General features: G+C 53.8%; 1 protein-coding gene across 5 annotated transcripts in view; it reads right to left on the bottom strand.

The window, feature by feature from the left end:
• Positions 1 to 2,461: 2,461 nt before the first annotated feature.
• Positions 2,462 to 27,969, bottom strand: part of COL13A1 (collagen type XIII alpha 1 chain) — a 140,115-nt gene continuing 114,607 nt past the window's right edge. For 3 of the 5 annotated variants that reach the window (XM_036336953.1, XM_036336952.1, XM_036336954.1), the window contains 13 exons: positions 27,736 to 27,780; positions 27,195 to 27,347; positions 26,523 to 26,621; positions 25,226 to 25,270; positions 22,761 to 22,802; positions 21,411 to 21,437; positions 20,651 to 20,731; positions 14,824 to 14,877; positions 14,251 to 14,304; positions 13,169 to 13,204; positions 8,142 to 8,228; positions 4,421 to 4,459; positions 2,462 to 2,576 (listed from right to left, as the gene is read on the bottom strand). In XM_036336953.1, coding sequence (XP_036192846.1) covers positions 2,574 to 2,576; positions 4,421 to 4,459; positions 8,142 to 8,228; positions 13,169 to 13,204; positions 14,251 to 14,304; positions 14,824 to 14,877; positions 20,651 to 20,731; positions 21,411 to 21,437; positions 22,761 to 22,802; positions 25,226 to 25,270; positions 26,523 to 26,621; positions 27,195 to 27,347; positions 27,736 to 27,780 — 765 coding nt within the window. In that variant the 3' untranslated portion in view covers positions 2,462 to 2,573. The remainder of the gene's footprint in view (positions 2,577 to 4,420; positions 4,460 to 8,141; positions 8,229 to 13,168; positions 13,205 to 14,250; positions 14,305 to 14,823; positions 14,878 to 20,650; positions 20,732 to 21,410; positions 21,438 to 22,760; positions 22,803 to 25,225; positions 25,271 to 26,522; positions 26,622 to 27,194; positions 27,348 to 27,735; positions 27,781 to 27,969) is intronic. The other 2 variants (XM_036336955.1, XM_036336956.1) reach the window with 2 other exon arrangements.

Here is a 27,969-nt window from a genome sequence, read left to right as displayed (position 1 = left end):
GCTGAGGGCCTCTCTGCCCTCCACCTCTTTGGGGTTTCCTGCCACTTCCTCTGTACTTACTTTCCCTGACTCTGAATTTTCAACTTTTCTTTGCACACATTTCTATTTTATTAACTATACTAGAGGCGCGGTGCACGAAATTAGTGCACGGGGGGAGGGGTTTCCCTCAGCTCGGCCTGCACCCTCTTGCAATCCTGGACCCCTCAGGGGATGTCCCTCAGGCTGCTGGTTTAGGTCGGATCCTGCAGGAATCCCTGTGGATCGGGCCTAAACCGGCAGTTGGACAGCCCTCTCACAATCCAGGACCCCTAGCCTCTGCCTGCCTGCCTGATCGCCCCTAACCACCTCTGCCTTACCCCCGCCATGGTGGCTTCATCTGGAAGGACATCCGGAATGATGTCCGGCAGGTCATTCGGCTGTCCGATCTAATTAGCATATTATGCTTTTATTATTATAGATTATTGTGAAGGACTTCAAACCCTCGCCGTATTAGCTGGGGGATAATAAGCAAATGGACAATGGTGGGACTGAAGTACAGCTAGAGGCTTCTGTTGGCCAAAGGGGATTCAGCTAACAGAATCCCAGTGTCGGAAGCTTCCCAGTGAATGCTGGGATCCTCAGTGGGTTCCGACCAGGACTGAAAGGGGATGAGGCAGTGGGGCTAGCACAGCCAGATCCTCGGGGTCTCAGACGGGGTGAGGAAGCAGAGAAAGCGGTGAGGAGAGCGCTTCAAGGTGGAGAGCTCAGCTCACGGAGCTGAGGGCGAGGCAGTGGGCTGCTCCCGCCATAAAATAGAAAAGAAATTATATTTGATGACTGCTCTGATGGGAAGGGGAAGCAAACCCTGCCTGGGTTCATGATTACATATTACGGAGTAATTTTTTTCTTCTTAAAATAAATGAAAACTGAAGTATTTTCTCAGCCCCTGAAAGTACTTGGCTGTGACGAGTGGCGAGGCTGGCCCGACGGGGCCATAGGAGCTGGTCAGTGTTACCCGGAAAGCGCTGGCCCCTGACCCTCGCCCTCGGTAGGAAAGCACCTGTGCCAGCTGGTGGCGTGGGCCTGGGCCCCTCCCTCCTGCCCTGTCACGTGGGGAGGGGCAGATGAGCTCCATTCAGTGCCGTGGAGGTCAGCTCTCGTTCAAGTGCTCCACTTCTCAAACGAGGAAGCCAGGACTCAGAGGAGGAAGCTGTCTACATCCGAGTGGACATTTAGAGTGAGAATGCTGGGACAGTCCCGGCTTTGGGCAGCTTTGACACGAGAGTTTGTGAGTGAGACCTCACCAGCAGCGTGGCGGGTCTCAGGACGGGAAGCCCCCCATGTAGCAGTCCTGTGACTGTGTGCGGCAGGTGTGAGCTTAAGTTTGCCTGTGTACCCTCTACAAAGAGAGGATATAGAAAGAAAAGTGAAAATGACAGCACAATGAGAGGGTGTTTAAACTACTCAAGTAGTTTGTTATTGTCACGACCTTCAGAAGCCCCAGTTTATGTTGTAAAGCGCCTGGCGATAAACTTGTGTGCTGCACCAGTTGATTCTTTTGTCTCTACGATAGGTTTCCTGAGACCTCTCCTAAGCAAGGTGCTATGAAGAGGCAGCAGTAAAACTCTGTTTCTTAAAAAACAAAAGCAACTTTAGATGGACCCAATCTGGCCCAGATTCATGACTGTTTGCTGCCTGTTCTTTGTTGGAGTGAAATGGCAGCTGAGGCAAAGCTTTCAACTGCTGGTTGTGGGTGGACCTTACAGAGCTGTATCAACTCACGGCCACCAACAGCAATAGCTGATGCTGGTCACGAGCTCAAAGGAAGAAAAACAGAAAACTACCAACAAACAAAAGTAGCAAATAGCCCTTTGTAAGTAAGTCTGGGGCCTATGGGGGAGCTGGGGGGGGGATGGTGGTGGTGGTGCATTCATCACAACTGAACCCTAAGTGCTCGAATGTCACCGTCACGAACTTGGAACATGTTACAGTGGACATTGCTGAACGGAGTCCCCTCCCTCCTGTCGGGCTTCACATCTCAGAACAGTACACTTCCGGGAACCCTGCTTCTGGGACCTTCTGCTTTCACAAGAAGTAAGGTATTTAGTTTAATGACTAACCAGGATCATGAACTGCTGCTATGTTTCTTTCTTTCTTTCTTTTTTTTTTTTAATAATGAAAATCCATAAGAGTTTCAAAGGCACTTAGACACACCTGGCAGACACCACGGACCTTCATGTTTGTGTGGTTTCACACATGGGCTAGCCAGCACCTTCGTGCTGGTTGGCTCCCTTTGGCAGCAGAACACAGTAATTTATTAAGTTTCCATACTTAATAACTGTGCACAAATATCATGCAAACATGTGACCATCTCAGAAAGTGTATTAGAGTCATAGACTTTTGTATAAAACATCTTGTAAACAAAAGAGGAGAGGTTGGTATTTTCTGTACAAAATATGCAGGTTTTTACTTTTTTTTTTTTTAATAATCTGTAAGATGCATCATACTTCGGGCACTTTCCAAAAGTAAAAACTGTATAAAAATAAATATTCTATGTACAGACACACACACAGGCCAATCCCAGGTTAGAGGCATCACTGCAAAACAAAAACAAACACAGAACAACGTAGAGTTAGTGCCAGTGGGTCTCTGGGTGTTTATCTCCCGTGTGTGAAAGGAGGCAGACCTTGCTCTGGGCGGGATGGGCGTTCTGGATGGGCAATGGGGGTTGAAAACCCTGGTTCTGACCCTCTGCACCCTGAGGGTGGGAACCCGCTTTCGCCTTCCAGTCCCTCCCCTTCCTGGCCACTAGAGGGCACTTTCTGTCCATGCTGCCTCTGGAGGCTGGGCAGTTGAATTCCTGACCATCCCGGACTGGAGTTATGATATGAACCAACAGACAGGAGGCTCTCTAGCTGCTCTTCCAAGACAACGGTAGCTCTAGATAGAGGCTGTTCGTCGCCTGCAAAGCACAACCATCTCTATTCCCGAACCAACAGCAGCAACCTTGAAGGAGAAATTCTTACTCTTAGGGGGCAAGGGGTCTCACTCAACACATCTCTTACCTGCTTCTGTAGAGCTGTGACTAGGTCTAGGGAAGTGATGGCGAACCTATGACATGCGTGTCAGAGGTGACACGCAAACTCATTTTTTTGGTTGGTTTTTCTTTGTTAAATGGCATTTAAATAGATAAAATAAATATCAAAAATATAAATCTTTGTTTTACTATGGTTGCAAATATCAAAAATTTTCTATATGTGACATTGCACCAGAGTGAAGTTAGGGTTTTTCAAAATGCTGACACACTGAGCTCAAAAGGTTCGCCATCACTGGTCTAGGGGGACTTGCCGGACGAGGAGGCACAGCCGGAGGGACAGATTCTTGCGGAGGCATCGGCCTGGGGTGCCGAACTTTCCTCTCCCTGGTGAGAGTGCTTTAGGTACCTGGGCAAGTAGGTGCTTCACCAAGGGCCTGGGGTCTTGGCTTCACCACTTTTACCCAATGCCATGAACGAATGAGATTTGGGCATTCAGCATAGAGGACCATACTTAGCTCATTGTCGGTATGATCCTGCTGCCACGGGGACAGGACCGGTTTAGCTAAGCGCAAACTCTGGGCCATGCTGGGGGTTACAAGAAAAAGTCTTTGATGGGGGGAAAGGTGGAGGCAGGCTGTGGGGGGACAGCATGGCAGTGTTATCGTTGCCAGGGACCAGGCTAGGTTTCTGGATTAGTATACCGATGGCCCAGGCCTGGCTGGGGAGCTCTGTGTGTCGGGGGCCGCGGCTGAGTGGGACGGTTGTGTGCCAGGGCACAGCCCTTTGAGGTCAGATGGCTTTGATGATGGCAAAACCCAAGGCAAGTGTGAATAAATGACGGCTCCATGTTAGAAACCCTGGGCCGCAGGTCTCGCGTGGAAGCATGAAGCTCTGACACGTACATTCAAGGGAAGGGGCGAGCGGTGAGCTGGCCAGCCTCTACGTGGAGGGATAGAAGCCATGTGGATTTATAGTTTAAGAAACTTAGATTTCTTACATCTGGATAAATGTCATCGTATGGCTTAAATGACCTCAGATGAACACTCTGAGAATAGCTAATGACGACTAATTTTAAAACAAGGTCTAGAGCTCCTTGGAGAAAAGGTAGTGTATACATTAACCATACAAAGCACACAGATGTCATCTGCGTGGCTGCATGGAAATTCCATACACTGGGCTTGCTGGTGCCTTAAAAAGCACGTTTAAATGTTCTCCCAGTGTGTGCAGTGCGTGGGATGTCCAATGGGCACCCTGCCTTTGGGATCATCCCCTTTCCGACCCACACCGTACTGCCTCATCTGCAGAAAGGCCCGGATGGAAATGGTGCATGCGTAGCACACGGTGGAGCACAGCGCCCCGAGGACACCTGTGCCCCAGGCACAGCGGGCCGCTGGGAAGACTCACCTTGTTCCAGCAGCCCTGGACTGGTAAGCCATCTTCGCCCTGCGGAGCGGAAGGAAGCACACGGCTCAGACTCTCCGGGCGGCCCATGGAGCAGGCAGCACAGGGGCAGCAGGACCACACACTGTGGCGGCTGGTCAGGACCCGGCCCCTGCCTGCTCTTGTCTATTTCTTTTCTATTCCTGCTTCCTCCCGGTCAGGGCCTTGGGAGGAGGCAGGAAGCAAGCCCATCCGTCTTCCCGTTGGCTCAGGTCACATGAAGTTACAGTGCGAGCCCAAGAGGGGCTGTCCCAGCCTGAGGGTCGGTGAGCAGAGGTGACCTGAGAGCCATGGGAAGAACAGCCTGCTCTCTGCTCTGGCTGCACGGGAGCTGCGTGCTCAGGGGCAGGTCCCCTCAGCACCGGGCAGCCTGCTTCCTCCTCCCTAAGCCTGGGGAAGGCAGGGCTGCAGGAAGTGCCTGCTTAGGTGCCGCCAGCCCTCCCATTCTCTTATTCTTTCCTCTTCCTCATCAGTGGCCGGAGGAGAGAGGTAGTTCCCATCTGATAAGCAATAAGGAGGAGGGCACAGAGGGGCATGGCTCTGAGGGGCCTCCCGTGCACTGACAAGGGCTTGCAGGGAATTTGGGATGAAGATGCAGTGGCCGGATGGGGATGAACTGTGCATTGCTGCTCCCTTTGCTGAAGGCACCCCTGGAGCACCGGCAGCCTTGGGGTGTCCCATCTTCTGGGGCCCTGCGCCCTGCCTCTCTGGCCACCCTGGGGGAATCTAGGGACCTCTGGGAGACAAGGTGGGAGTGGGAGGCTGAACCAGGCTAAGACCGTGTACTAGAATGGAAACCCAGATTCTAGAATTCCAGGCTCCAGGGCAGAGGAAGAGATGGACACAGGAATTTCAGGGGACCAGAGCCAGTGATCAGCCCCAGGGAGATGGTGTGAGAGCCCTCTGGGTCCCAGACCAATTTCATCCACCCATGACGGTGCCTACACCTCTCACCTGGCGTTCAGCAGCTGGCCAGCCGGCCTGGAGGCCTTAAGTCTAGTTATCTTGTACTAAAACACACGATCAGTAGTGCCCCCCGCCCCCACACCCATAATCGCACCGTGCAGGAGACAGCAACCAGAAGGAAAGGGGAGTTAGGTGCACTTCCACAGCAAAATTAATGCACATGACACCTCAACATGGGCTGTTATTGGAGAATATGCTAGTTTGCATTAAGGGTCAAATAAACGTGACCTTCATTTGTCCCCTTGGGGTGTGGGAAGGTCTGCAGGGGGAGGTGGTGCATTCCAGGGTTCATGACGACCGCATGCCCCTTCCCCAACCCCCCGCAGAGCGCCGCTGCACACAGACTCTGGAAGGGAGAGGAGCCTCCGCTGGCCACAGTGGCATCCCATCGGCACATGGATGGTGGGGGTGGGGGACAGAGGGGCAGGTGAGGAGAAGGGCCAAGTGTGAGAGGAGCAGGGAGGCCAGGCGGCGGCTGTGGGAGGATGTGGCAGAGGACCTGGCTGATCAGAGGGACGGACATTCCACAGCCGAGAAAGGTGCCCGTGCGCGCCGCATGCTTGGGTTCAACAGGCCGGGCCAGTGGGTCGTGGGGGCCAAGCAAGGGTTGGAGAAGAGGGGACAGGCGGCATGCTGCTGTGTGTGCTCGTACTGTTCACCCTCGTTGGTGGTCTTAAAAGCTCCTTGAAGGGGCTCTATGGTCATCTCTTAGGTCACACATCGTATTTTAAAAATAATTTTCTTCTTCTGTTCCGAGATAATTCCTGTGTGACCCCAGGTGGGGTGTGGGGCTCCAACCTCTGGGGGAAGCTGAGGAGAACCGGAAGCTTTGATCTGTCTGCTTCCTCCGAAGGAATCGGGAAGGATGCTCTAGCAGGTCCCGCCTAGGGAGGGACTGGGCCTGCTGGGAGCAGAACTGCTGCCCTAGTCTGGGACATGTCTCTCCTCCCCCTCCCCCCCTCCCGCCTCCTCTTCTCTTCCGTAACTACATTCTCAACCTTTTCTCGCTCTTCCAGATGTTTCACTGATGAACCAGCTCCGATGAAAGAAAGGGGAACCCAGGGAGGGTCTTTTGGGACTTAAGCAAAAAGGATGAGCCCTTTAGGGTCTAAAATCCTGACCCTGGACTCCCCCCGGCTCCATGGCAGTCATCAGGGCAGCCGGATAGAATGGCCAGGTGCCTCCTTCTCAGTGTACCCCGTGTTTATAGGTGTGCCCACCTGCCCTGCCAAATTGTGAGATGCTGGAGTAGGTGGGCTGTGGGCAGACTTGGGCATCTGTCTCAAATGTTGTGCCAGGTGCTCAGCCAGTAACTGCGGGGTGCAAAGGAAGAGAAGGCCCTGTTCCTACGAACCTGCCCAGAGCACCACTCTCCTAGTTTTCTCTCTGGTAGCAGATCTGTCTAGAAGCAGTTGCGGAAGGAGGATCAGGCACAGCCCACGCTGGCTCGGTGGGCAGGGATGGCCCCACTAAGGGGATGGGCTTGTGAGGCAGCTGCAGGAGGAGGCCAAGAACGCGTCCTGGCAAGCTTTGCATGCAAGAGTGGGTGCGGCGGGAGCCCCGAGGGCCAGCTAAGGCAGGTGACCCTTGGTGTCTACGGAGAGGAGAGGTGGGGAGTGGAGACTGGATGGATGGAGCAGGAAGAGGTGGAGGGTGCTGGGAGGCACGCAGGCACGAACCACACACGTGGGGAAGCCCAAAGTGGCCATGCAGGCAAGGAAGGGTGATGCCATACCAATGGGCACGGGGCATCCAGTCCGTCCAGCCCTGGTAACCCCGGTTCCCCTTTCTCTCCTTTAAAACCTCGGTGTCCCTGTTCACAAAACCAACCACGATGGTTATTCAGGTCAAGGCTGGCCAGCTCCGACGGTGGCGTCGCGAGGCCCATCCTACCCTGCCCAGGATGCAGGACCTCCGCGGTTGATTTGCGTCTCCTAAATCCAACCTTTACTCTTCCTTGGGCCTCCAGGAGACTTTAGCTTTGGAGCATGGACAGCAGCCCCCTCTCCCTTGACAGACTCACTTGGAGTGGACACAGATGAATTTCAATGTCCATGCACCAGAGTTTTTGGAACCTTCAAACGGGCTGTAAAGGCACTCGAGAGGCCGGCCGATGTGCCAGGAGGCATTCCTTACCGGCCTGTTTGGGAGGGCTTCCTGGGGGTGCTTGCTTACTGATGTTGGTCTGTAGGTTTTGGCTGGGTGGCCGGTGGGCATTGGGAGTCTGTGTATTAAAAGCCACCTGTCTGGCCTTGCTTTGCCCAGTGGGGGCACAGGGTGCCCTCAGGAGACGCTAACCTGGGGGTCCTGCATCCTGATCGGGCGAGGATTCCACCAGCGTGAACTGCTGGCTACACAGGTGGCCACGAAACGAAGAAGGCAAACGCAGGGCTCACAAATGCTACGCTGGCTCCCACAGCCATCCTGGAGCTAAGAGTGGAGGCCTTTTCCCAACTCCCTTTCCTCGGGTCTCTCCACATCCACACATCAATTGTTGTGCGGCTTCAAAGGGGAGGGATTTAGCCAGAATGACTTGCAGCTGTGGCTTTACGGCCACACCAACGGCCGGCAAGCATTCCACGGGCCAAAGGCACAGATCGATTTGGTAGCATCAGTGTAGTCATTCGGCTCTCATCCTAGTTTATTTGCCTTCTTTGTTTCCAGCTTGCAAACCTCAAGGGAAAAACCAGAAGAAGGCAAGTGATAAATGCAAACATACCAACGGGCAGGGGGCATCTAATCCAGGCGCTCCTTGGTCTCCCTTATCCCCTTTAGGCCCTCTAGAGCCTTTCTTCCCCCTCTCCCCCTGTAAATAATAGTTTAGTCCAAGAGAAAAAACAACATCAAAACTTTAGGATCATTCATGTGTTACGGTTAGAGATAGACATAGAACAAATTAAAGAGGGAAAACAGCTTCTCTCAATTAGGGTGGTCTCCCCAGTAGGATTTGGGGTCAGTACTCACTGCCACCCCTCTAAGGACCTGAGGGTTTGGCTAAGGCAGGTGGGGAGGGGGAGGGGAGGTGAGCGAGACCTGGGAACAGGGAGCAGGAGGGCTCGGAGGTGGAGGTGGGGGGGGGGGAATGCAAATGGAAGATACTGGTGGGCAGCTTTGCTAATATTGATCCCAGAGTACAAACAGGGGGACTCCCTTCCTTCTATTTGAGGGTCCATTTTGAAAGATTTTGGCTTGACAGCGTTTGTCCAAATTGGTTTTCATCCCTTTTATATCTATTAGGAGGCAAGGTAACTTTTATTTAGAGCCATGTGTGTGCATATGCGCGCGCGCGTGTGTGTGTGTGTGTGTGTGTGTGTGTGAACACAGCATGTATGAATGTGTACATGTACATGGTTGTGCGCATGTGTGCATGTATGAGTCTGTGCTAGTATGTACATGTGTGTCTAGGGCTCATGGGTGGCCCCTGGTTCTCAGCGGGGTCCTTCCATTCTGTGTCTCTTGTCCATCCTGGTCTGAAGCCATAGGCAGCTATTTGTAAACAGACAAGTTGGTTCAAGGAATTCATTTGTTTCTGAAAAGCTTCAGTGAGCACTGTCTGTCTCAGTTGAACCCCGTTTTGCGTGTGCCAGAGTCACTCTCCGTTTAAAGAAGGGCTGTGGGGGATTCTTTGTAATGAATTAGAGTTTGGATTTTCGCAGGTTGGAGGGCCAGGTGTGCCCCGGCAGGCTTCCTGGGAACGCCTGTCCCCTGCGACTGTCTAATGCGTCCACAGTGTTGCTCCAGGGCCACAGACCTCGAAGGAGGGCAGCACACTGGTCAGAGCCAAAGCTTACCGCCAACGAGGCTCGGCCAGTTATCAGCAGCGTGACTTTGGGAAGTTGCTTAACCCTCTGAGCCTCAGTTTCTTCACCTGTAAAGTGCGGGGAGTAACACCTGCCTCGGAACTTTATCTGAGGCCTTTGTGCCTGTGAGGGCTTAATACTGGCACGTGGTAAATGCTCAGTAAACGACAGTTGCTTCGTATGATGACAACCACAATTACTGCTTCTTGTTGGCTGGTGTAAGGTATGGCCTCGTGTGTCTACTGTGCTCCTGTAGTGGAGGGTAAGGGTTTGTTAGAGGGAGCCAGAGGATAAGGATGTTTTTGATGTTTTCCAGGATCTTTGGAAATTCCTTAAATCTCTTGATTCCCGAGGTTCCCTGTAGTTGCCAATGCGTTGTTCTGAGTGAGTTTTCTAAAGTGCAAATGTTTACTTAGAAAGTGATAGAGTTTAAGAGGGCACGTGTGATGCATGCCAGGCAGAATCACACTGGCTCTGAGACACTCCCACCAACGAGACCGTCGTGGTGTGAGTAGCCCCATGCAGTGGACAAGCAAAGCCACTCGCCGTGGGTGGGAAGCCCACGTGAACTTTCTCAGGGAGGAGACTCCCTTGCCCCTTGGGTTGGGCCAGTGGAAAAGTGAGCACAGGTTCCCAAAGACTCGGGCTCCAGGTCCCAGGTGATCGGCCTGTGGGTACCGGAGGGTGTGCGGGTCCGGCCTTTCAGGATGGGTGACTGACTTGCATTATGGGCATCATGTTCTAAGGGCACAAGAAATGGCTTTATACTGAGTGCCCTTTGGAGACACTAGAGTGGTAACTTTGCCTACACCCTCCTGCTCCCAACGAGACCCCGGCAGAGAGAGGATCCCAGCTGGAACAGGGAAGGCAGAGTAAGCCAGCTGCAGAGGTTCCCTTACACAAAAGTAATGCATATGTAAAACCTGCCTTAAGAGGAAAGAAATGGAAGCTGGGGGAGTGAAAGGGATAGGATGAGGGAGATGGGGTTGTTATAATATAGTGCGCAATATAGGGGGGTAAATATTGAGGAAGTAAAGGAAGGAAGAGGCAGGCCCAGGCCAAAAGAGATAGTAAGGAGGCAAGGGGGCTTGGGGAAGCAAGACACTCACACATGCACACACATGCACACACATGTGCATGCCCCCCCAATGGCACATCTCAGAGAGTGACAGTAGCCACACTACATGTGCGCAGACCTTTCAGTTGGCTGTGGCTTGCAGGCAGCTCCACCTTCACACCCAATTGTCCTGGTGCCGAGATTGCCAAGTTCACACCCCCTTTTATCCTCGATGGACTTTTTCGTCCTCAAAGTGGCTCCTAGGCCAAATTCACAGGCTGTGAAGGGACACGAAGGGTGTCCTTAGTGACAAGGACAGAACGTCCTTTGCACTGGCAGGTGTGAACCCTCAGAAAACTGCCTGTGAGGGGCTCTGAGCCTTGCCCACCACCTCGAGGACCTTCCTCCCTCCACAAATGGGAAGAGGCTCAGGACCGTCTTCTGGCGGACACGAAGGAGCAGCGCTTTAAGATTGCATCTCAGGCCGCCGTCAGATAGAACAGCGGGCTGCCTGTAGGGCTGCTCCCAAACTCAACCACTCCTCTGATGGGGTCCCCGGCATGGGTGGTTGAGTTTGGGAGCAGCCCTACAGGCAGCCACCCGCCACACCTGGTGGGGCAAGGGGCTTAGAGCATCTTCAGCAACAATGAGACTTCTAACCGGACTGTCATCTAAGCCCTTCCAGCCTCTGACCTTGACCAAAGTGTTAATTCTGAGCTCCCAGGCATCAGAATAAAAGCTGTCCCTAGCCACGGTGCAGATTCTACTTGGGCCTTTCTTTGTTTTGAAGGCTTTGTTTCCAAGCCCTCACACCTCCCCTCCAAGACCTCAGAGGCTGGTGGCGTAAGGAGGTCTGAAAGAGGAGGTGAGGTGTAGGGGGACCCTTCCAGGACATTCTGGCGTCCAGACAGTCAGATCTCTTGGAGGGAGGGAATCAGCTGCTCCTGATCGCTAACTGAACAAGCCAGTGGGTTCTTGGCCACACTCAAAAGAAGGCTCATGCAATTGGACCCTCTCTGGACTTTACTAAGTGACATTTGCTAATTTATATACGGGACAGAGGGAGCGTGCAAAACCTTAGGAAGGGGAAGTGGAGAAGAAATATTTTCCCACTGATTCCCGGGGCTTTATTGCCTCATTCGGTGGCTTGGGTCCTTAAACATCAGCGCCTCCAGCCTCCACCTCCCCTCCATCTGTGACAAGGGCGTCTGCCTGCCCTGCCCCCACCTCTAGAACCACATAGTCACCACGTAGGCTGGTGATGCAGCCCTCAAATAGCTCAGTGCCTCAAGCCAACTGAAAGCGTCTTAAGAAATTGGTTTAAGAGGTTTTAATTGACTATAATAACGAAAACCAGAACAGGTTAGAAATAAATTAGAAAGGAGGTTAGTGTGCCAACGAGAAGGTGGAATGATCAATTTTTTTAGTGGCCTAAATTCTTGGATGCCACAGCAATGAAGGTGGGCTTCCCAGCCGGCTGTAACAGGCCGGCACATGTCTGGGAGTAGGTCTGTCTCTTCCAGTGGTTTCTAGACTTGGTCTTCCCATGGACAGTCTGTACGGCAGCTCTTCCTGCTCCCTTGTGTTTATAAAACATATGGGACAAATCGAGTTGCTTTTGGCCAGCTGCCAGAAAGGAGAATTTAGGGATATAGATGTGCTCCAAAAATGCATCCTAAGTTGAAGAGACTGGAATCAGTGCTAGATTTAAGCATATGGATTCTGGCACTTTCTGTTCATGATCATGATCACCAGTATTCAACGCTCAGCTGGAGCCCACCTGCTCTGCCTTCAGCTCTGTGGGGATCCAGTGCATTTTATCATCGTCCTGGGCCTGTTTCTCCCTGTGTTCTTCCCACTCCTCTTCTACCTCTAAGATCCTTGGCTCTTTTGACCTATTGTACAGGGGTGGGGAACCTTTTTTCTGCCAAGGGCCATTTGGATATTTACCCCATCATTTGTGGGCCATACAAAATTATCAACTTAAAAATTAGCCTGCTATATTTGGCCAAACATGTAACTAACTCACCTCTAACGTCTTGGCAGGGCCAGACCAAATGATTTTGCGGGCTTTATACAGCCTGCGGGCCGGACGTTCCCCACCCCTACACTAGAAGATGCCCTTGGCCGTTAGGGGGCTTGGGTCACACTGAGACTCACTGTGATGGGCAGCAGGTGAGATATTCTAGGAAGGACCTCAAAGGTCATCTCTTGGTCAGACGGAATTAAATGGTCCCTGCTGGGACCAAGTATGTCATGTGTCATATACATGGCATGTGTCATATGCCATGACATGTCTGTGGGTGCTGTGGGCATTTGGTAACTGTGTCCTGGTGAAGATGGCAGAAAGCAAAGGGAGAGCTGGGGGCCTCTGAAGGCGCGGGTCATTTCCTAGTCCTGCTGGCGCTTTCCAAGAGAAATAATGGCTGTGCAAGGGTTGGCTGCTCACCATAGCTTTCTGCTTGTTCTCAGAACGGGAATTTATTTTCTCTCTCACCAGTGGCCTGGGATGCCTGGCAAAACTGTTTCAGAGGCTAGGACTAGGCTACGCTGGATTTAAAAACATCATTTAGGGGCCCATTATCAGGGCACTGTAGAGAGAGCTGGGCACGTGACCCCCATCACTGAATGGCAATGCTAATCTGATGGCCACTGTGGGATTCTGTCTTCCCTTGTCAGGCGGGAAAATACAAGCTTCAATTTCAGGATCAGGCCCCAGGCTCCCTGCGCGCCACAGATTAAGCCCCTCACAAGCAAGCCTTTCAATTTACAACGATTTATCAGGAAAAACTGTATTTGCCATGTTGGGTCAGGAATCCCCAATTGGTCATTCCACCACATCATGAAGACATTAGTAACCAGAGCCCAAGGGTGAGGGGTCAGACTCACCCGGTTTCCTTTGTCCCCGGGTGGTCCATGTAAACCCTGCAATAAATCAGAGCCATGGAAACACATTAACAAGAAAACACGGGATGGCCGTGCAGTGCTTCCTCCCAGGCTCATAAAGTTCTTCTCTGATGCCTAATTTCTCCAAGACAGATTTAATTATCCCCATTCTACAGAAGGGGGATGAAGGGGCTCAAGGAACTTAGCCTTGGGATAAATCATGAATTATGGGCAAAGCCAAGAGGGTGGTTCTGGTTTTCTGCTCCGTGGCCAACGTCCTGCTGTGTTCTTCAAGATCACTCAGGCTGGGGGTGACGTGTGCTGAGGACGGTCTGGGGAGGGAACTCTCTGGCAGAGGAGGTGTTTGCATGGCTCTCCAGCCAGGTTCTGGCCAGAAAAGTGGCTGCAGAGCTCCCCAGACCCTCTCTGTGAGGCGCACACTGCCCTCCATGTCCTCAGCGGGGGAATGAGCACAGGCCAAGGCTGGTTGGGGCTGCACACTCAGCCAGAGCAGAGCTGCCTGGGCAGCCACGCATGGAACCATGAACAGGTAGATGGACAATCTTCAAGTGGGTGGGAAGTAAAATTCTGGTTTTCTCAGGCAATCAACTTTTTAAAACAAAGCAATGGGAAAATCTGCTTCAATCATGAAGCCATCCCTTGGGAAAGCTGCCCTCTCCTTCTTGTAGGATAGGATTTGGATTTGATTCCGCCCCCCTCTCTCCCCCCCGTCCCCCTTGCCAGGACAGGGCCATGGCACATTCATCTGTGAAACCCCCCACTGCATCGGACACGGAGCCTTGTAGTGGATGGGGCTCATGATGTCAGACACGGAGCCTTGTAGTGGATGGGGCTCATGATGTGTTTGCTGCATCCCAGCAGATGGTCCACACAGTTGAGGACCTGGTCCCCCTGCAGGGATATTCCAGCGTGTCGACCAGTTGGCTGTTGGCAGCTTCTTCTGCCACAGTAGTGCTAAGTCTCGCTTAGCGCTGGAGTTCTTGCTGGAGGTGCTGGGCATGCTGCTGTGAGTGTTTCTGGGGGACAGGGTGCGTGAAGAAAACCTTTGACCCCGTGAAACTTACCGGAAGCCCAGCTGCTCCCGTTGGTCCTGTCATCCCAGGGTCGCCTTTGCTGCCCTGAAACAGGAGACAGAAGCCACTGAGCCCTTCTGTACGTAGTACCAACCTGCCACCAACTGCTTTCTGGTTTAAACCCGGGACTCCTCGCCAGTCTCCCCCAACCGCCATCCAGGAAGCAAGGTCTGAGTGAAGGGTGGCGTTACTGGTGTGGACTCTGTCCCGGGAGGCGGCTGGAGGCCCCTCACCCTCCCTCCAGCAAAGCCTGTCCCCCAAGGCCTCTGGGAGGAGGGAGTAGTGTCCTGGGGGTCCTGGCTGGCCAGAGGCAGAAGCAGGGGAGGAGAAGGAGGGAGGAAATGGGTGTGAACACAAAGGCAGGGACAAGAAAAAAGGAGAAAAGAGCTGTGATTTCTTCCTTAAAGCTGTCAGGCCGCAGAGCAGCCACCCTGGCTGAGGATGGCACTTGCTTCCTCCGGGGGGACGGGTAAGGGCTGAGCGGTGACCCTGGGGCCGTGGTGCCAGGGCTGAGGGCCTGAGGCTGAGGGGGGTGCCCAGGCTCCCGGCTCCCTGAACACTCACCCTCTCACCCTTTGGTCCGGCTGGGCCTGGAACTCCAATTGGTCCTGGAGTACCCTGGGGAGGCGAAGGAGAGCAGAGGTGAAGGTCCTGGGGCGGGGGAGCCCTGGGCACCCGCCCGACGCCTGGAGAGGAGCAAGGTCCAGTGGCCAGTTTTCAGGGTTGGCGAGGCCAGGCTCATTCAGGGCAGTCATCCGACTGAGCTGTGTTCCTGTTTGGGTTTGGGGGCCTCGGGGAGAGAGAGCCTCCCCTGCCTCAGGGCCGGATTGAGGAAGAAAAAACCCCTTTCACTTCACAGCCAAGCTTGCCAAGGCTGAAAACGGTAGGAAAACGGTTGCTTAGTTTGCTCCCAGAAGCGCTTGGGAGGGAGACGACACCAGCCCAGGGATGGGGGCCCGAGGGTGGCACCCCTTTGCTGTCACAGCTCCACATGCAGCGGGAGGGGCTTCATGCCACGGAGACCGATGCAGACGCACACACAGAGGCAGGCGTGGGAGGGTCATTCAGCCATCGCCCACCCACCCGCCCCACTGCGGCCGGCTGGCCTTCAGCCTCTGGCCAGACCTCTGTCTCCACTCCCGGGCCCAAGGGAACAGCTGGGTTGGAGAGTGCGTTAGTGTGCCTCGAGGCCTGGTCTGCCCACACTGGTGGGAGGGGAGGTGTGTGAGAAGCTCCTCACCCAGGGCCGCGGGGGAGTGGGGGCAGCTGGAGCTATGGGAGCTGCGTTGCTTAGAGACGGAGCAGGGCTTGCTATGGTGTCATTGAACATCTTCCCCCGGTTCCCAGTCACAGCCGGGCTAGATGGAGTGTGTGTTGCAGAGCTTCCCATTGCTCGGCCTCAGTGTTTGTGTGTCCTGCTCAGACATGAGGGGGTGTGGGCTGGGCCTGTGGACAGTCCCCCATGTTCCAGGTGCAGCTGTGAAAGACGGGGCAGGAGCAAGTGGGGGAATGCTGATTTACTTTATGGGGAGGGCAGCGGGAGAGGGAAAAAGGCTATTCTCGGGGCTCCCTTTGCAGCTACCAGGGAAGAAGGAACGCTGTGGACATCGGTGACAAGAGCACGTCAAAAATGAAAGAGGCCAGATCAGAGTGATGGTTCAGCCCAGGACTCCAGAGTCACTGGCTGGCTTCCAGTCCTGCTTGAAGGCTTTGAACTCTGCGATACTGCAGACGTTTCTTGGCCTCTCTGAGGCTCAGTTTTCCCACCTGTAAAATGGGGATGATAACACGAGTGTCTGCCTCTCAAGCTGCTGCCAGGTTAAAATGGATGAACACATGTCACGCATTTGGCGCCCAATAAATATCAGTATTGGCAGGGCAGGGTTACTTTTCCCATATAACTTTGCCTTTAAGATTGTGATATTGATTTTATGAAAAAATAAATCCTCAGGTCCAAGGGGACAGAAGATGTGAGTTTGTACTGCTGCCCTCTGTCTATCATGAATGGGGGAAGTAGCTGAGAGGGAAGTCTCAGGTTCTCTGAGTCCAGCCACAGATCACCTGCCGAGCTCTGGCCGGGCGCCTGGGAAATGTGCGCTCGGGGCAAGGAGGATGGAAATGGAGGGCCTGTGGTGGAGGAGCAAAGCCGTAATAATGCTCAGAGAGGGGCACCTTCTCCATTTATGAGAGTCTATAATTTTAACTCCATAAACACGAGGTGGGGAGAGGCCCCTGGGAGGCCAGTTGCCGGGGTGATCTGATATCTCCCTCTACCCTGAGCGTATGTCTCCCTCCTCAAGTGAGCCCTGCAAGTTCTCCTCTTCCCCCAGGTGTCGCTCCAGCCAGCTCATTAGAACCTTGTCTTCTGGGCAGACCAAGCAGCTGTGGCCTCAAAAATGTCCTGCAAGGTCAGAGCTGAGATCGGCTGGCAGGGGCTGGACACACACACAGCTCTGGTTAGAGCTGCTCCCGAGAGGGAAGCCCAGCCTCCTGGCCCCGATGGCCAGTGATCCCAACACCATGGAGAGGGACAGGCTTCAGCTGGGAGTGCCACTGCCCTGAAGCCCTGATGGGAGCTCTGGGAGGAGGACTGGGAGGTGAAGAGGAGGGGCGTTTTTTCCTGATGCTCCAGTTGTTAAAAAAGAGAGGGTTCAGGGACTTTCCAGTCAAGAGTAGGTGATGTGTGTCTTTTGGAATCAGGAAGAACAAAGAAAGAGGGGGCCCAAGTGTCCATCAATTAGCTCTGCATAAACCCCCTGTTGGAATGGATGACTGTGGTGCAACAGGAAGTGCAGCATGCCCACAGAACATTGAGCTGGGACTGGCCAGTGTGCTCCTAATGCTACACCTGCCCCCACCCGTCCATGCTGTCCCCACCCATTACATCAAACTGGTGGCTACGCAGAACTAGGAAGCCCCTCTGGGCAGACAGGACATGGACAGAGCTCACAGTGTGAAGACAACACAGCGTGACGGGCACATACAGACACTGTTGTGTTTGGGGGGGATGAGTCATGGCCCAGATCCCCGGGGCTGGGCTCCCAGCCCACACTCAGCATTCGCTTAGGAAGAGTCTGCCGCTGGAGTGGGACTCCCACTCCACACCCAGGAAATTCGTATGTGAGGACCCGGGTGCATACTACGAGCAGGAATGTTTAGATGAGGGCCAGCCATCTTTGGTCAAGAGGCCAGAAGAAGCACTTCTGAACAGAGCACAGGTGGAACCTTCCTGGTGTCAGTAGTGGGATCAGTCACAACTCGCTGGGAACACGAGGCCACAGTGGGATAGACGAGAGGGAGCACAGGCTGGGGCGGGGTGGGGCGGGGTGAAGGGTAATGGAGAAGTGACACTCACCGGTGGCCCAGGTCTGCCGTCCAAACCTGAAGCTCCCTGGACAAAGGGAACAGTTTGACCAAAAGAAGGGTAAGGGAGGAGTGGGAGGGAGAAAAAGGGATCAGGGAGGGAAGAGGTGAGTGAAGCAGTGACTCTGGACAGACACAAATGCTGGTAATCAAACAAAATGGGAGAAGTAAGCTTGGGAGGACAGGTAATGGTATTCACATGGAAACCAACAACAACATGGAGACACTGAATGCAGTGCGGCCGACTGCTGAGCAGGCTGGGTGGAGATCAGCGCACGTGACTGTTCTGATCCTCTGTGCCCCCAGATCCCCTTCCTCCTTGGATCCCCTCTCAGAAACCCCTCCCAAAGGGTGGCAGCGCTCTGGGGAGAGGGATATAGAAAGTGAGTTCATGGGGAGGTGCCTGGAACCTGGGCTGGTGCCTCTTTCCCAGGGCCAGTCTCACTGGGGAGAGACAAGCCTACTTGAGGGGTGGGGACCTGGTGAGGGTGGGCTTCCCAGCCATTTGCAAACCTGTTGAGACTGGACAACATGGGGGGACCCTGAGAGGCTCGTCACTGAGTTACAGCACCTGGTTTTGAAACCTGAGTTGATGCTTCTACTAGTACTCCAGCAGGTGGGAAGAGTTGGCCCTTAAATGACAATACTAATGATGCCTGGCATTTCTCTGGACCTTCACAGTTGGCAGATCTCAACACAAGCCCAGTCCATTCATGTTATCCCAGATGAGGGTTCTTTTACAGAACAGGGCTTTGGGCCAGATCCCCAGCTGACTGGGACAGAGGTCTAAGGCCATGTATACCCTGGAGTAAACTGGCTGACGGTGGGATCCTCGTAAGACCCACTCACTATGCAGTGCCCGGTGTTATATGTGGTGGGAATGGGAGCTCTTGCTCAACCTTGGGCTATAAATCTACCCCCGAGATCCACCTCGGAGAACCAGGGGAAAATTATCGGATGATTCCAATGCGACAAGCCAGGGAGAAGGAAGCAGGACACTCCAGCTCAGTAAGGACCGAGTTATTGAAAACTGTTTCCAAATGGGCCTCAGACTTAGGATTTAAAGGTGGAGGAATGCCCCCCGGAAAGAGGGCAGGGAGCTGCTTCCTCCTGGGGGAGGGGCGTTGGATGTAGGACCCTACAGAGCCTTGCTTCTCAGTTTGAGGCCCTACATACCTCTGGGACGATCTTGACTCATAGCCTAGAGAACTCTGGTTCTCAACCCCAGCTGCAACACCAGAATTTCCTGAGGCGGATGTGAAATGATACAAGTGCCTGGGTCCCACCCCAGGCCAAGTCAACCTCAGTCTCCAAGAGTGAGGCCAGGGTAATGGCAAGCTAGAAAGTCCAGGTGGCCCCAATGTGCAGCCAGTGTTGAGAACTACTTGTAGAAGGCAAATAGGAAGAAGTCAATAGGATATGCCTGGAAAAGCATGCTGCTAGTATATGGAACATAATATCGAGGTGAAGCCCCAAAACAGAACATTAGCTAAATATCCACAAACTTTGTCTCTTCATATTAATACGGGGTTATCTTGAGAGGTCTGGAGCCCAGACTGGAGGTTTTCAGGCCCTGTGTGGGCCACTGACATATTTTGTATGGTCAGTAGTGCTGCAAGTCATTTTGATTGAATGTAAGAGACTAGGGAGATTTCACATAAAATGCCAGATTCTCAAAAGTAGAAAAATGAAAGATAGACGGGGCACCGTGTCTTTCCTCTGGCATTTTCTTTGTGGATATGACTCGTTTGGTCTCCCTGCCATTTGCATTTTGGCGGAATTCTCCATGTTCACTAGGGTTGTTGGGGCCAGGAAGGTGGACAAGGAGAAATTCATGGTTGAGTGGGGGCAGGGACGCTCTTTACTAGGAAGGAGTTCTTAATCATTCCAGATGCAGCTTCAGACACGGGGAAATGTCTGCTAAAGTCATCAGTTTTCTATAGTCTGTCAAGCGAATCAGCTCCTTAAATGCTCCTGCATTTGATGCACTAATAGGAGGTAGTTGTATCTTTTGCTCTTGCTTTTCGGTTGCTGGGATTATATTAGCCAGACCTTCAAGCTCTGCCAAGCTGGGGTGATTGGGCTCCCCATTGTCCCCCTGCTCTTTACGGCTTCCTGGGGTGGGAACTGGCCTGGCGCCTGGACAGAGGAAGCCCCAGTGGCCGGAAAGAGCCCCTTGCGTGGCTGTGACCTCAGTGGAGGAGCAGCCTCTGGCCTGGCCTGGCCACCGACTTAATATGTGACCTCAGTGAGCCACTTTCTTCTCTGGGTCCCTCAGTGCAGTGATCAGACGGGTCACTGAAATCCCGTCCAGCTCTTGATAAACAAACCAAGAGCAGTGCCACCCTCACTGGGTTTGAGGGAGGGTGGAGCCCAGGGTGGTGGGTTGTGCTCTCCTGGACAAGGTGAGCAGCCCACCAGCCCACCGAAGCTTGGGGCAAAAGGGTTTGTCCAGGCCACACCTGGAAAGGCCTTCCGAGCGAGCCCCGTCCGCTGACCTGAGGCCTCCAGCCCTGGGCAGGCGGAGATGAGAGATTTCAGGGAACTGGGATCCAGGTGGCCTTAGCCAGTGGGGACAGGAGAATCTGACCTTTTACAAGCTTTTCTGCTGTGGCCAGGGCTTAAGAGCAGAGATCAGGGGTGCTCTCGGGGCCCCTCCTGGGAAAACAGAAGAGTGATGGAGCAGACGCCTCTGTCCCGCTGCTCCCAAGTTCTCCAAGTGTGGCCCCTGCGAGGGCACTTTTGTTGCTTCTGAGTGAGGCACTCATAGGGCCCAAGGCTGTGCTTAAGCCACCTCTGGCTCTCCAGCTGGGTGCTCTTTGGGGTCGGGGGCCCTGTCTCATTCAGCTGCATAATCCCCCCACACTGAGACCAGGGCCTGGCCAGAGCAGGCCTCAGTAAGAGAATCAGAGCCCAGGGTCTCGCCCAGGTGGGAGAGCAAAACCACACGCAGCTCTGGAGTGCCCGGCACCTGCAGGACCCCCGGCTGGGCTCCTCGCAACCGTCTTGCTGGGTCCACAATACTCACGGGCAATCCCAGAGGACCTCGGTCTCCTTTTTCTCCCTGGACACCCGGCTCTCCTTTTGCCCCATCGAGTCCTGCTTCCCCCTGGAGGAAAGGGAGATGGGGGGAGATTACAGATGGGCATGACTCAGACAACTCATTCCTGAATTCTGAGGTCCTGGGGACAGGAGTGGGTGCAGGGATGGGGAGGGAGAAGGGGAAGGAGGAGGAGGTGGCTGGCCCAGGGATGGCAGTTTGGGGACTCCAGGGATCCCTGGCTTAGCCCATCTCTGCCTCAGCTGCAGTCCCCTGGAAAAGGTTAGGGCAAGAGACCAGGATTGTCAGGCCAGCAGGCTCCAGCTCCTCCTGTCCATTGAAGTGCTTTCGGGGGGAGACTGGGAGAGCCCCAGGCCAGAGTGCAGCGGCGTGATTCCTGGGAGGGGTCCCACGCCACTCCCCTCTGTCTCCAAGGGTCTGGGGCCGGTGACGTGGGAAAAGGATTTCATCTTTGCCAAGCACCTAACTTGTCATTCTGTAGGGTCCATTGGTGGATGGGACATTTTTAAATCCGAAGCCTGCCCAGGGTCAATGATGGATGTTACAAGGACCACAGGCCTTCACTGTGTCCTGATCATATCCCACTGGCCAGAGGCTCACATGATTCCATTTAGGGAAGGGGTCAGCTGGGCTGCCCACCTCTGAAGCACTTGCCCTATTTTCTGCCCTCACTGAGTCCTCTTCCCCCCACCCCGCCCCCAGCACCTGTCACATGACCTCTTCTTACCTTTGGTCCAGGAATGCCTTGGAGCCCCTGCATTTGGAATGAAAATAAGGTGCTTCAGAACTATATTTCTGGTTAAAGTAAAAAATCTTTGTCCACAAGTTGGACCACAGACGTGCAAGAGCTCAGGGTGCAGAGCCTGGCCTGGGTCCCTGCCCAGGGGAGGCAGGAGGTGGTTATGCTTGGGGCTCCCTAGGGTGGGGTCTGAGCTAGGCTTCCCCAACTAGAGACAGAGAGAATCTTTCTGTGTCCCTCACAGCTGACCAGGAGTCTCATGAAAGACTGAGAGGAAACACAGCAAAAGTTGAGTAAATTAATATATGCAAAGTGCTTAGAGCAGTCTGGTATGTAGTAAGTTACAGTAAATGTTGGCTACTATCGTTATTACTACTACTACTACCTCTACCAGTGACAGCAGGTGACACAGTGCCTGAGAGAGGCATGAACCCCAGAGGCAAGAACGAGCATGTGTTGGTTTGGGTGCTTGGGAGTCCTCTAGGTCAGTGGTTGGCAAACTCATTCATTAGTCAACAGAGCCAAATATCAACAGTACAACGATTGAAATTTCTTTTGAGAGCCAAATTTTTTAAACTTAAACTATATAGGTAGGTACATTGTTATTAACTTAACTACGGCACTCCTAAGCTGGCCTTTGCTAAAAACGTCCTCAATCTGAGGGGTCGACATCAGCGAACATACCCCCACTTCTTCTAACGCCGCTTCTTTAAAATAGACTCGCCCAGGCCGAAAACCGACTTCTGCGCATGGGCCACGAAGTTTCAATCGCACCGTAGGTGCGCGCCCACACGTGGTATTTCGTGGAAGAGCCACACTCAAGGGGCCAAAGAGCCGCATGTGGCTCGCGAGCCACGGTTTGCCGACCACTGCCCTAGGTGCAATGCAAGGGGATCTTTTTAAAGGCCTTTTCTTATCTGTAACCATGGAAAGGCCCTCCAGTGGGGCTTGTTTTAAATGGTTCACTTTCTATTTTAATCCCAGTCTTCTTACTGGTTGGTGAGCAGGAAGAGGGAAGAACAGGATCAGATGTCTGAGCGCAAAGGTTAGAGCTTAGTGACAGCGACTTCTGCAGAGCAGTGGGAACTGACCCCGGGCCGCCATGCCAGTCAGCTGTTTCCAAGAAACCAGGCAGTGCCCAAGCTGCTTAGTGCCACTGGAAGGGTGTCTGTCTGACATGGGAGGGGAAGAGGAGGGGTCTGTGGATGAGAAAAACCCACCCTGGGAAGAAGAGGTGACTGACCTAGGGCTGAGGTTGAGCCCAGTGACTCCCTAGGGAGGGGACATCAGGGACCCAGTCACCGGGGACTGAAGCATTGATGAACCTTCCAAACTTACCGGAGATCCGGGAGGCCCCTCTGGCCCCGGTGGCCCAGGAACCTGGAAGTGAGAGGGAGATGGTTAGCCCACCGCGGCTGTTATGCTCTAAGTGGCCCCGCCTTCCGACATGGCCTGGGGTCTGGCTAGAGACTGCAAAGCCGAAGACGGAACTGCCTGGCACGCAGTCTCCAAAAAAAGGCTTAGAACATGTCACAAACTCATGGCAGCTCATCAGCCTTCACAATGTTACAAACAAACGAACTATTGCTGGCAAATGTCCTTGAAACATCTACCCTCCTTAGATTTTTTTTAAACTAGAAAATTTGGCGGCACTGAGTTCTTGTTCCTGCCTGTCAACAAATGCCTGGAGCTGAAGGAGAGCTTTCCCCTCCAGGTGGGCCATGAGGTCTTCCATCCGACCCAGGCCCCATCGCTCCCTCTTGTATTTAACCCAAACCTCGGTGTTTGTTTGTGCATACCTGGCCCTTGTAGGCATCTGAATTTGAGACCCTTGGCTTAGAGGAGCAGAGATTGGTTATCTGGAATTGGGGGAGGCTGAGATATTGCCTCAAGTCCCCCCAAATATGTAACAGAGACTGCTGGTCTCTGTTTCCCTTCAGGGCAGGTTGAAGTAGAAGAGATGTGGATGGGACAGTGCAGTTGGGGACCCCAGGGCAGTCTTCCTCCCTAAGGGGGATGGTATTCGGTGCAGGTTCTGTCTCTGATGAAGATGGACACCCATTTGTCTAAGCAGCCACCCAAGAGGTGGAAGGAGACCTGCTTCCTCCTCTCTGAGCTGGTTACCTCACTTCAGCTTTGGGGCTCTCCTCACCTCCCCAGGGATGGAATCCCCTGGGTGTGACCATGGTGGAGACCCTCTGTTAGGCCACCATCGAGGGAGGCCCCGCACTGGGCAGATGGAGACCCTGACATCTCTTGGACCTGTGGCCCTTTCAGCTCCAGGATATACAATCTCCTTGTAGGGAGCTCAATCTTTGGAAACTCTACTTAGAAAAAATTACTGCTTTTTCTTCTTCTTATAAATAAATAAGTCATGTATCCCAATTGTGGTAGTGGTCATACAAATCTATGCATGTATTAAAATTCACAGACGTGTATGCACACTTCCCCCAACGTCAACTTTACTATATAATAATTAAAATATTAAAAAATTTAAAGTAATGCAAACCCATTAAAGTATTTTATAAATTTAAAAAAAATTGAAAGGAGGCGAAGGAATGAATATCTGAGTACTGCTAATATTTTGCTTTATTTCCTTCCACTCTTTTTTGATGCATAAAATATATCTGAATATATGTGCATACTTATGATATTACATATCAATATATATTTCATTTCACCTATATACATATATATATATATACACACACACATATATATGTATATATATATATGTATGTATAACTTGATTCTCTGCTCTTTTTCATTTAACACAAAACCCGCTTTTCCTTTTTTTGAGTGTTGCCCAAAGGCCTCTGCTGCATGTCAATGTGCTATTCATTGAGTGCAGAGTTGCTACTGAGCCAGGGCTCGGAGCAGAGCTTGGCACAGGGACGCTCCCAACATGAGGACTATTATTACCATCAGCATTATTACCAGAAGTTATTTAATCACTTCCTTCTTGTTAGAAATGTAGGCTGTTTCCAATTTTTACTTTAAATACGCCTGGAAGGAACGCTTTGGGGGATAATGCTTTTCCTGAATTTCAGAGCATTTCTGTAGGAGGCTGTCCATCTGCAAGTCAGTAACATGCTATACAATCAGGTCTATGTCACTAAATGCAGACGGGGCTTGGTGACACTGAAGGTGACTGGAGCCAGGGGACTTCTTCAGGGACTGAGAAGGCGTGGCGGTCTCTCCCTTAGCTCCGCGGTGGTGTCTGGGGGGCCCAGGTCTTCCCGCCAAGCACCCTCTCCCTTATGTGTCCTTGACCTCTTGCTTTCCTGGCTCTTTCCCTCGATGCTACATATGTGAACCTGGCTTCTATCCTCTTATGCCACTGTTCCCTCCTCTTCCCTTCATCACCACACCTCTCAGAGAATAATGCCTCCCTCTCTGGGAAGCCCTCCTCTGCAGCAAACTCCTACAGAGTCTTTGAAACTCTGCTCAAATGACCCATTTTGGGCATGCTCACCAGTCTCCCTGAGTTGGTGCCATTCTAGTACCCACTACTGGGGACAGTTTGCTGCACAGGCTCAGCCCTGGGAACGAAATATGGTGGATGCCCAGTGAATGCCACTGAGGGACTTGATTAATGGGGAGACCGTGGAGCAGCTGGGGGCTCCATGGCTGGCCACTGCGGTGCTCGGTGAACGTTCCCCTCCTCGCCCCCTTCCTGAGCAGGGCAGCTCTGAGTTTCATCCTAGATCACGGAAATTCTGCCCACACTGGAGAGACCAGGTGTGATGAGGTTCCTGCCCATGAACCCCCGGGACACACAAGGCAGAGCAGGCACCACCTACCTCTACTCCTGGGTCACCCTTTTCCCCAGGCTCTCCTTTCTCCCCCTGTGGGCACAAAACACCATGGCGTGGATGCCAGCACTCAGGGGAGCCTGGGACAGACACACCCTCAAACCTGTGACAAACCAGACCGGAGGTAGACTAGGCCGAGGCGTTGGCAAGGAACACCTCAGAGGCTCTGGGGGTGGTCAGCCTGAGGGACGGAGATGGGGCAGGTGGCCAGTGATCCCTGCTTCTAAGAACCTGAGTTTTCAGCATGTGGGAGGAGAGGCTGGCATTCTCTATGGGTCCTGCAGGGCACAGGCCCTGAGGTGGACCCACAGAATATGGCATACGGCAAAGGCGATTATGCGACCAGCTTATGTTTATAGTTTACAAATGATAACCTATGACATATGTTAAGATTATTACACGTCACACACACACAGAGTTCTGTCCTGCCAGCACACGCGGAGAGACTCCTGCTGGCCTTGGCCTTGAAGAAACAGGTTGCTATAATGTGAACTGCCTACTGTGGGGAGGGCCGTGCAGCAGCCTCTGGGAGCTGCGGGACCGGTCCTGCTATAGCAGGAGTTGATGATGCCTGCAGCAGCGAGCCTGGGTGGGGTCCCAGTTCTAGATGAGAACGCAGCCGGCCGACACCCTGATGCAGCCTCGGGAGGCCCTGGGCAGAGGGCCCAGCTGGGAGGGGCGTGGACTCCTGACCCACAGAAACCGTGACATCTTAAGTGTGTGTTGTTTTAAGCTGCTGAATTAGTGGTGGTTTTTAAAATGGCTACAGAAATGAATAAGGCTCCAGAGGCAGAGCGAGGGCCAATGGGGGGATGGTGATGAGGGAACTTGCACCCCAAATCTAGGAGCACTGCCTTCAGCGTGGAGATGCCCCCCCAAGAAGGGGACGTGTTGGAGGCGATGAGCTGCCTCCTGTTGCAGCTGAGTGAGGCGGCCGCAGGCCGTCCCAGGTGGGACTGGTTGGCCTCTGAGGTTCTTCCCACCCGTAAGAGGAGGATTCTGAGTCTAAGGCCCTGGCACCTTTGCACTATGTTGGCTATGAAGACAGGCCGTCATGCTGTGGGCCGAGGGAGCTTACACTCCCTTGTTTATACTCAGCTGCCCTCAGGAAGTATCTGCCCATCAAGAGGACCCCCTCCCAGGCGGGGCCGGCTGGGGTTAGTGCGGCCTCACTGCAGTGCCAGGCACCTGCTCGGCTGCCAACCACGCGAGGGGCACCCCTGCTCGGGTGCCCCTGTCCGCAGCTGCCGGCTGACCACCTGGATACCCAGCCCTCGGGCCTTACTGTAAATCCCGGGAGCCCGATGGGGCCAGGCAATCCTGTCGTTCCGGGTCTCCCTGGGCCACCTGGTTCTCCTTTCTCCCCAGTTGGGCCATCTAGACCCTAAGGACCGACAAAGATCTCTGTTAGTCAAGCGCAAGGTCGTCAGGCTGAGCATCTGTGACCAAATGCGGCATGCACGCTGGCGCCCTTCCTCCACGGGCCGGTGTCTAGGACGGTGACCATTCAGACGGGAGCCACTGATGCCAGAGAAGGCCCCCAGTCACGGCAGTGGCCTGGCTGGAGTGGGCTGCGACCCCGTTTTTGTACAAGCATTCTCCGTGGTGAGAGGGCTTCTGCATGCTTTCCCAAGAGCCAGTGTTCTACCCATGACTTCCTCTCCTTCCCAACATCCTAGCGAGGTTTGCAGGGGAGGCATTCTAAGCCACTGCAGACAGGGACCGGGGCTGCCAGGCTCAGGGACTTTCAGGGGGACACAGACAGAAGACGACAGAACAGGACCCAGGTCTCTTGAGGGGGGACACTGGCCTTGGTAAACCAGGGGAAACCAGGTGAGTCCCCTTCCCCCAGCTCCCAGGTTAGCAGCCCAGGCCGCAGGGCTGACGTCATGCTGGGGTTTGGGGGTGGGGGGCGCATGCAGAAGGGGAAAGCGGTCCAGACCGGCCTGACACTTACCGGTGAGCCTGCCTGCCCCGTCTCCCCTTTCTCGCCTTTCTCTCCCGGGCTCCCCGGATGTCCGTCTTCTCCCCTTATTCCTGCAGGCCCAGGCTTTCCTGGGGGGCCTTGGGGACCAGGAGGGCCCATGTCTCCTGGTTTGCCTCGAGGTCCCTTTAGGAAATATCAACACGACTCATTAGATACACGAGTGGAGGACACAGGAGAGAGAACATGAAGGAATGAGTGGCCTACAGGACTGGCTCTTCTGTCCTTGGCTGGACCAGGCAGAGAGCTCGTCCGACTCCCTGTGGGAACCCGAGGGGCCTCCGCCCCCAGCCCCAGCCCAGCCCCAGCCCAGCCTAGCCCCAGCCCAGTGTGGCCTGCTGGCTTCTCCGAGGCCGCAGCGTGGGGCTCAGCAGGGCATGTGCAGGGCGGGCCTCCCCTCCCCTCCTCTCTCCCTTCCCCACAAGGTCCACCTTGGGCTTCCTGCGGAGCCCCTGCCCATCACCCCCAGGGCCAGGACCAGCTTCAGAGGTTTGTCTGGGGTGTCTGGTCTCACCTTTTCTCCATCGTGGCCTGGAGGGCCTGGCAGTCCAATCTCCCCCTGTGGCAGAACAACTACAGGTTACTCTCCAGGCAGAGGGGGGTGACAGCTGCCACCGAGCGGCCCTTCCTGTGCCAGAGTCCTCAGGAGGCACGGGCACGCATGGTCTCCGTTCCAGGGTGAGGTCCCCAACACCGAGCGTGTGCTTGGCCCCCCGTTAGTGAGGAGTGGAGCCAGGACCGGAGTCTC

The sequence above is a fragment of the Myotis myotis genome, unplaced genomic scaffold (assembly GCF_014108235.1).
Source record: "Myotis myotis isolate mMyoMyo1 unplaced genomic scaffold, mMyoMyo1.p scaffold_m19_p_15, whole genome shotgun sequence".
NCBI classification, from domain to species: domain Eukaryota; kingdom Metazoa; phylum Chordata; class Mammalia; order Chiroptera; family Vespertilionidae; genus Myotis; species Myotis myotis.
The sequence above is the reverse complement of the archived record's forward strand: the minus strand, read 5'-3'. Positions and strand labels throughout refer to the sequence as shown.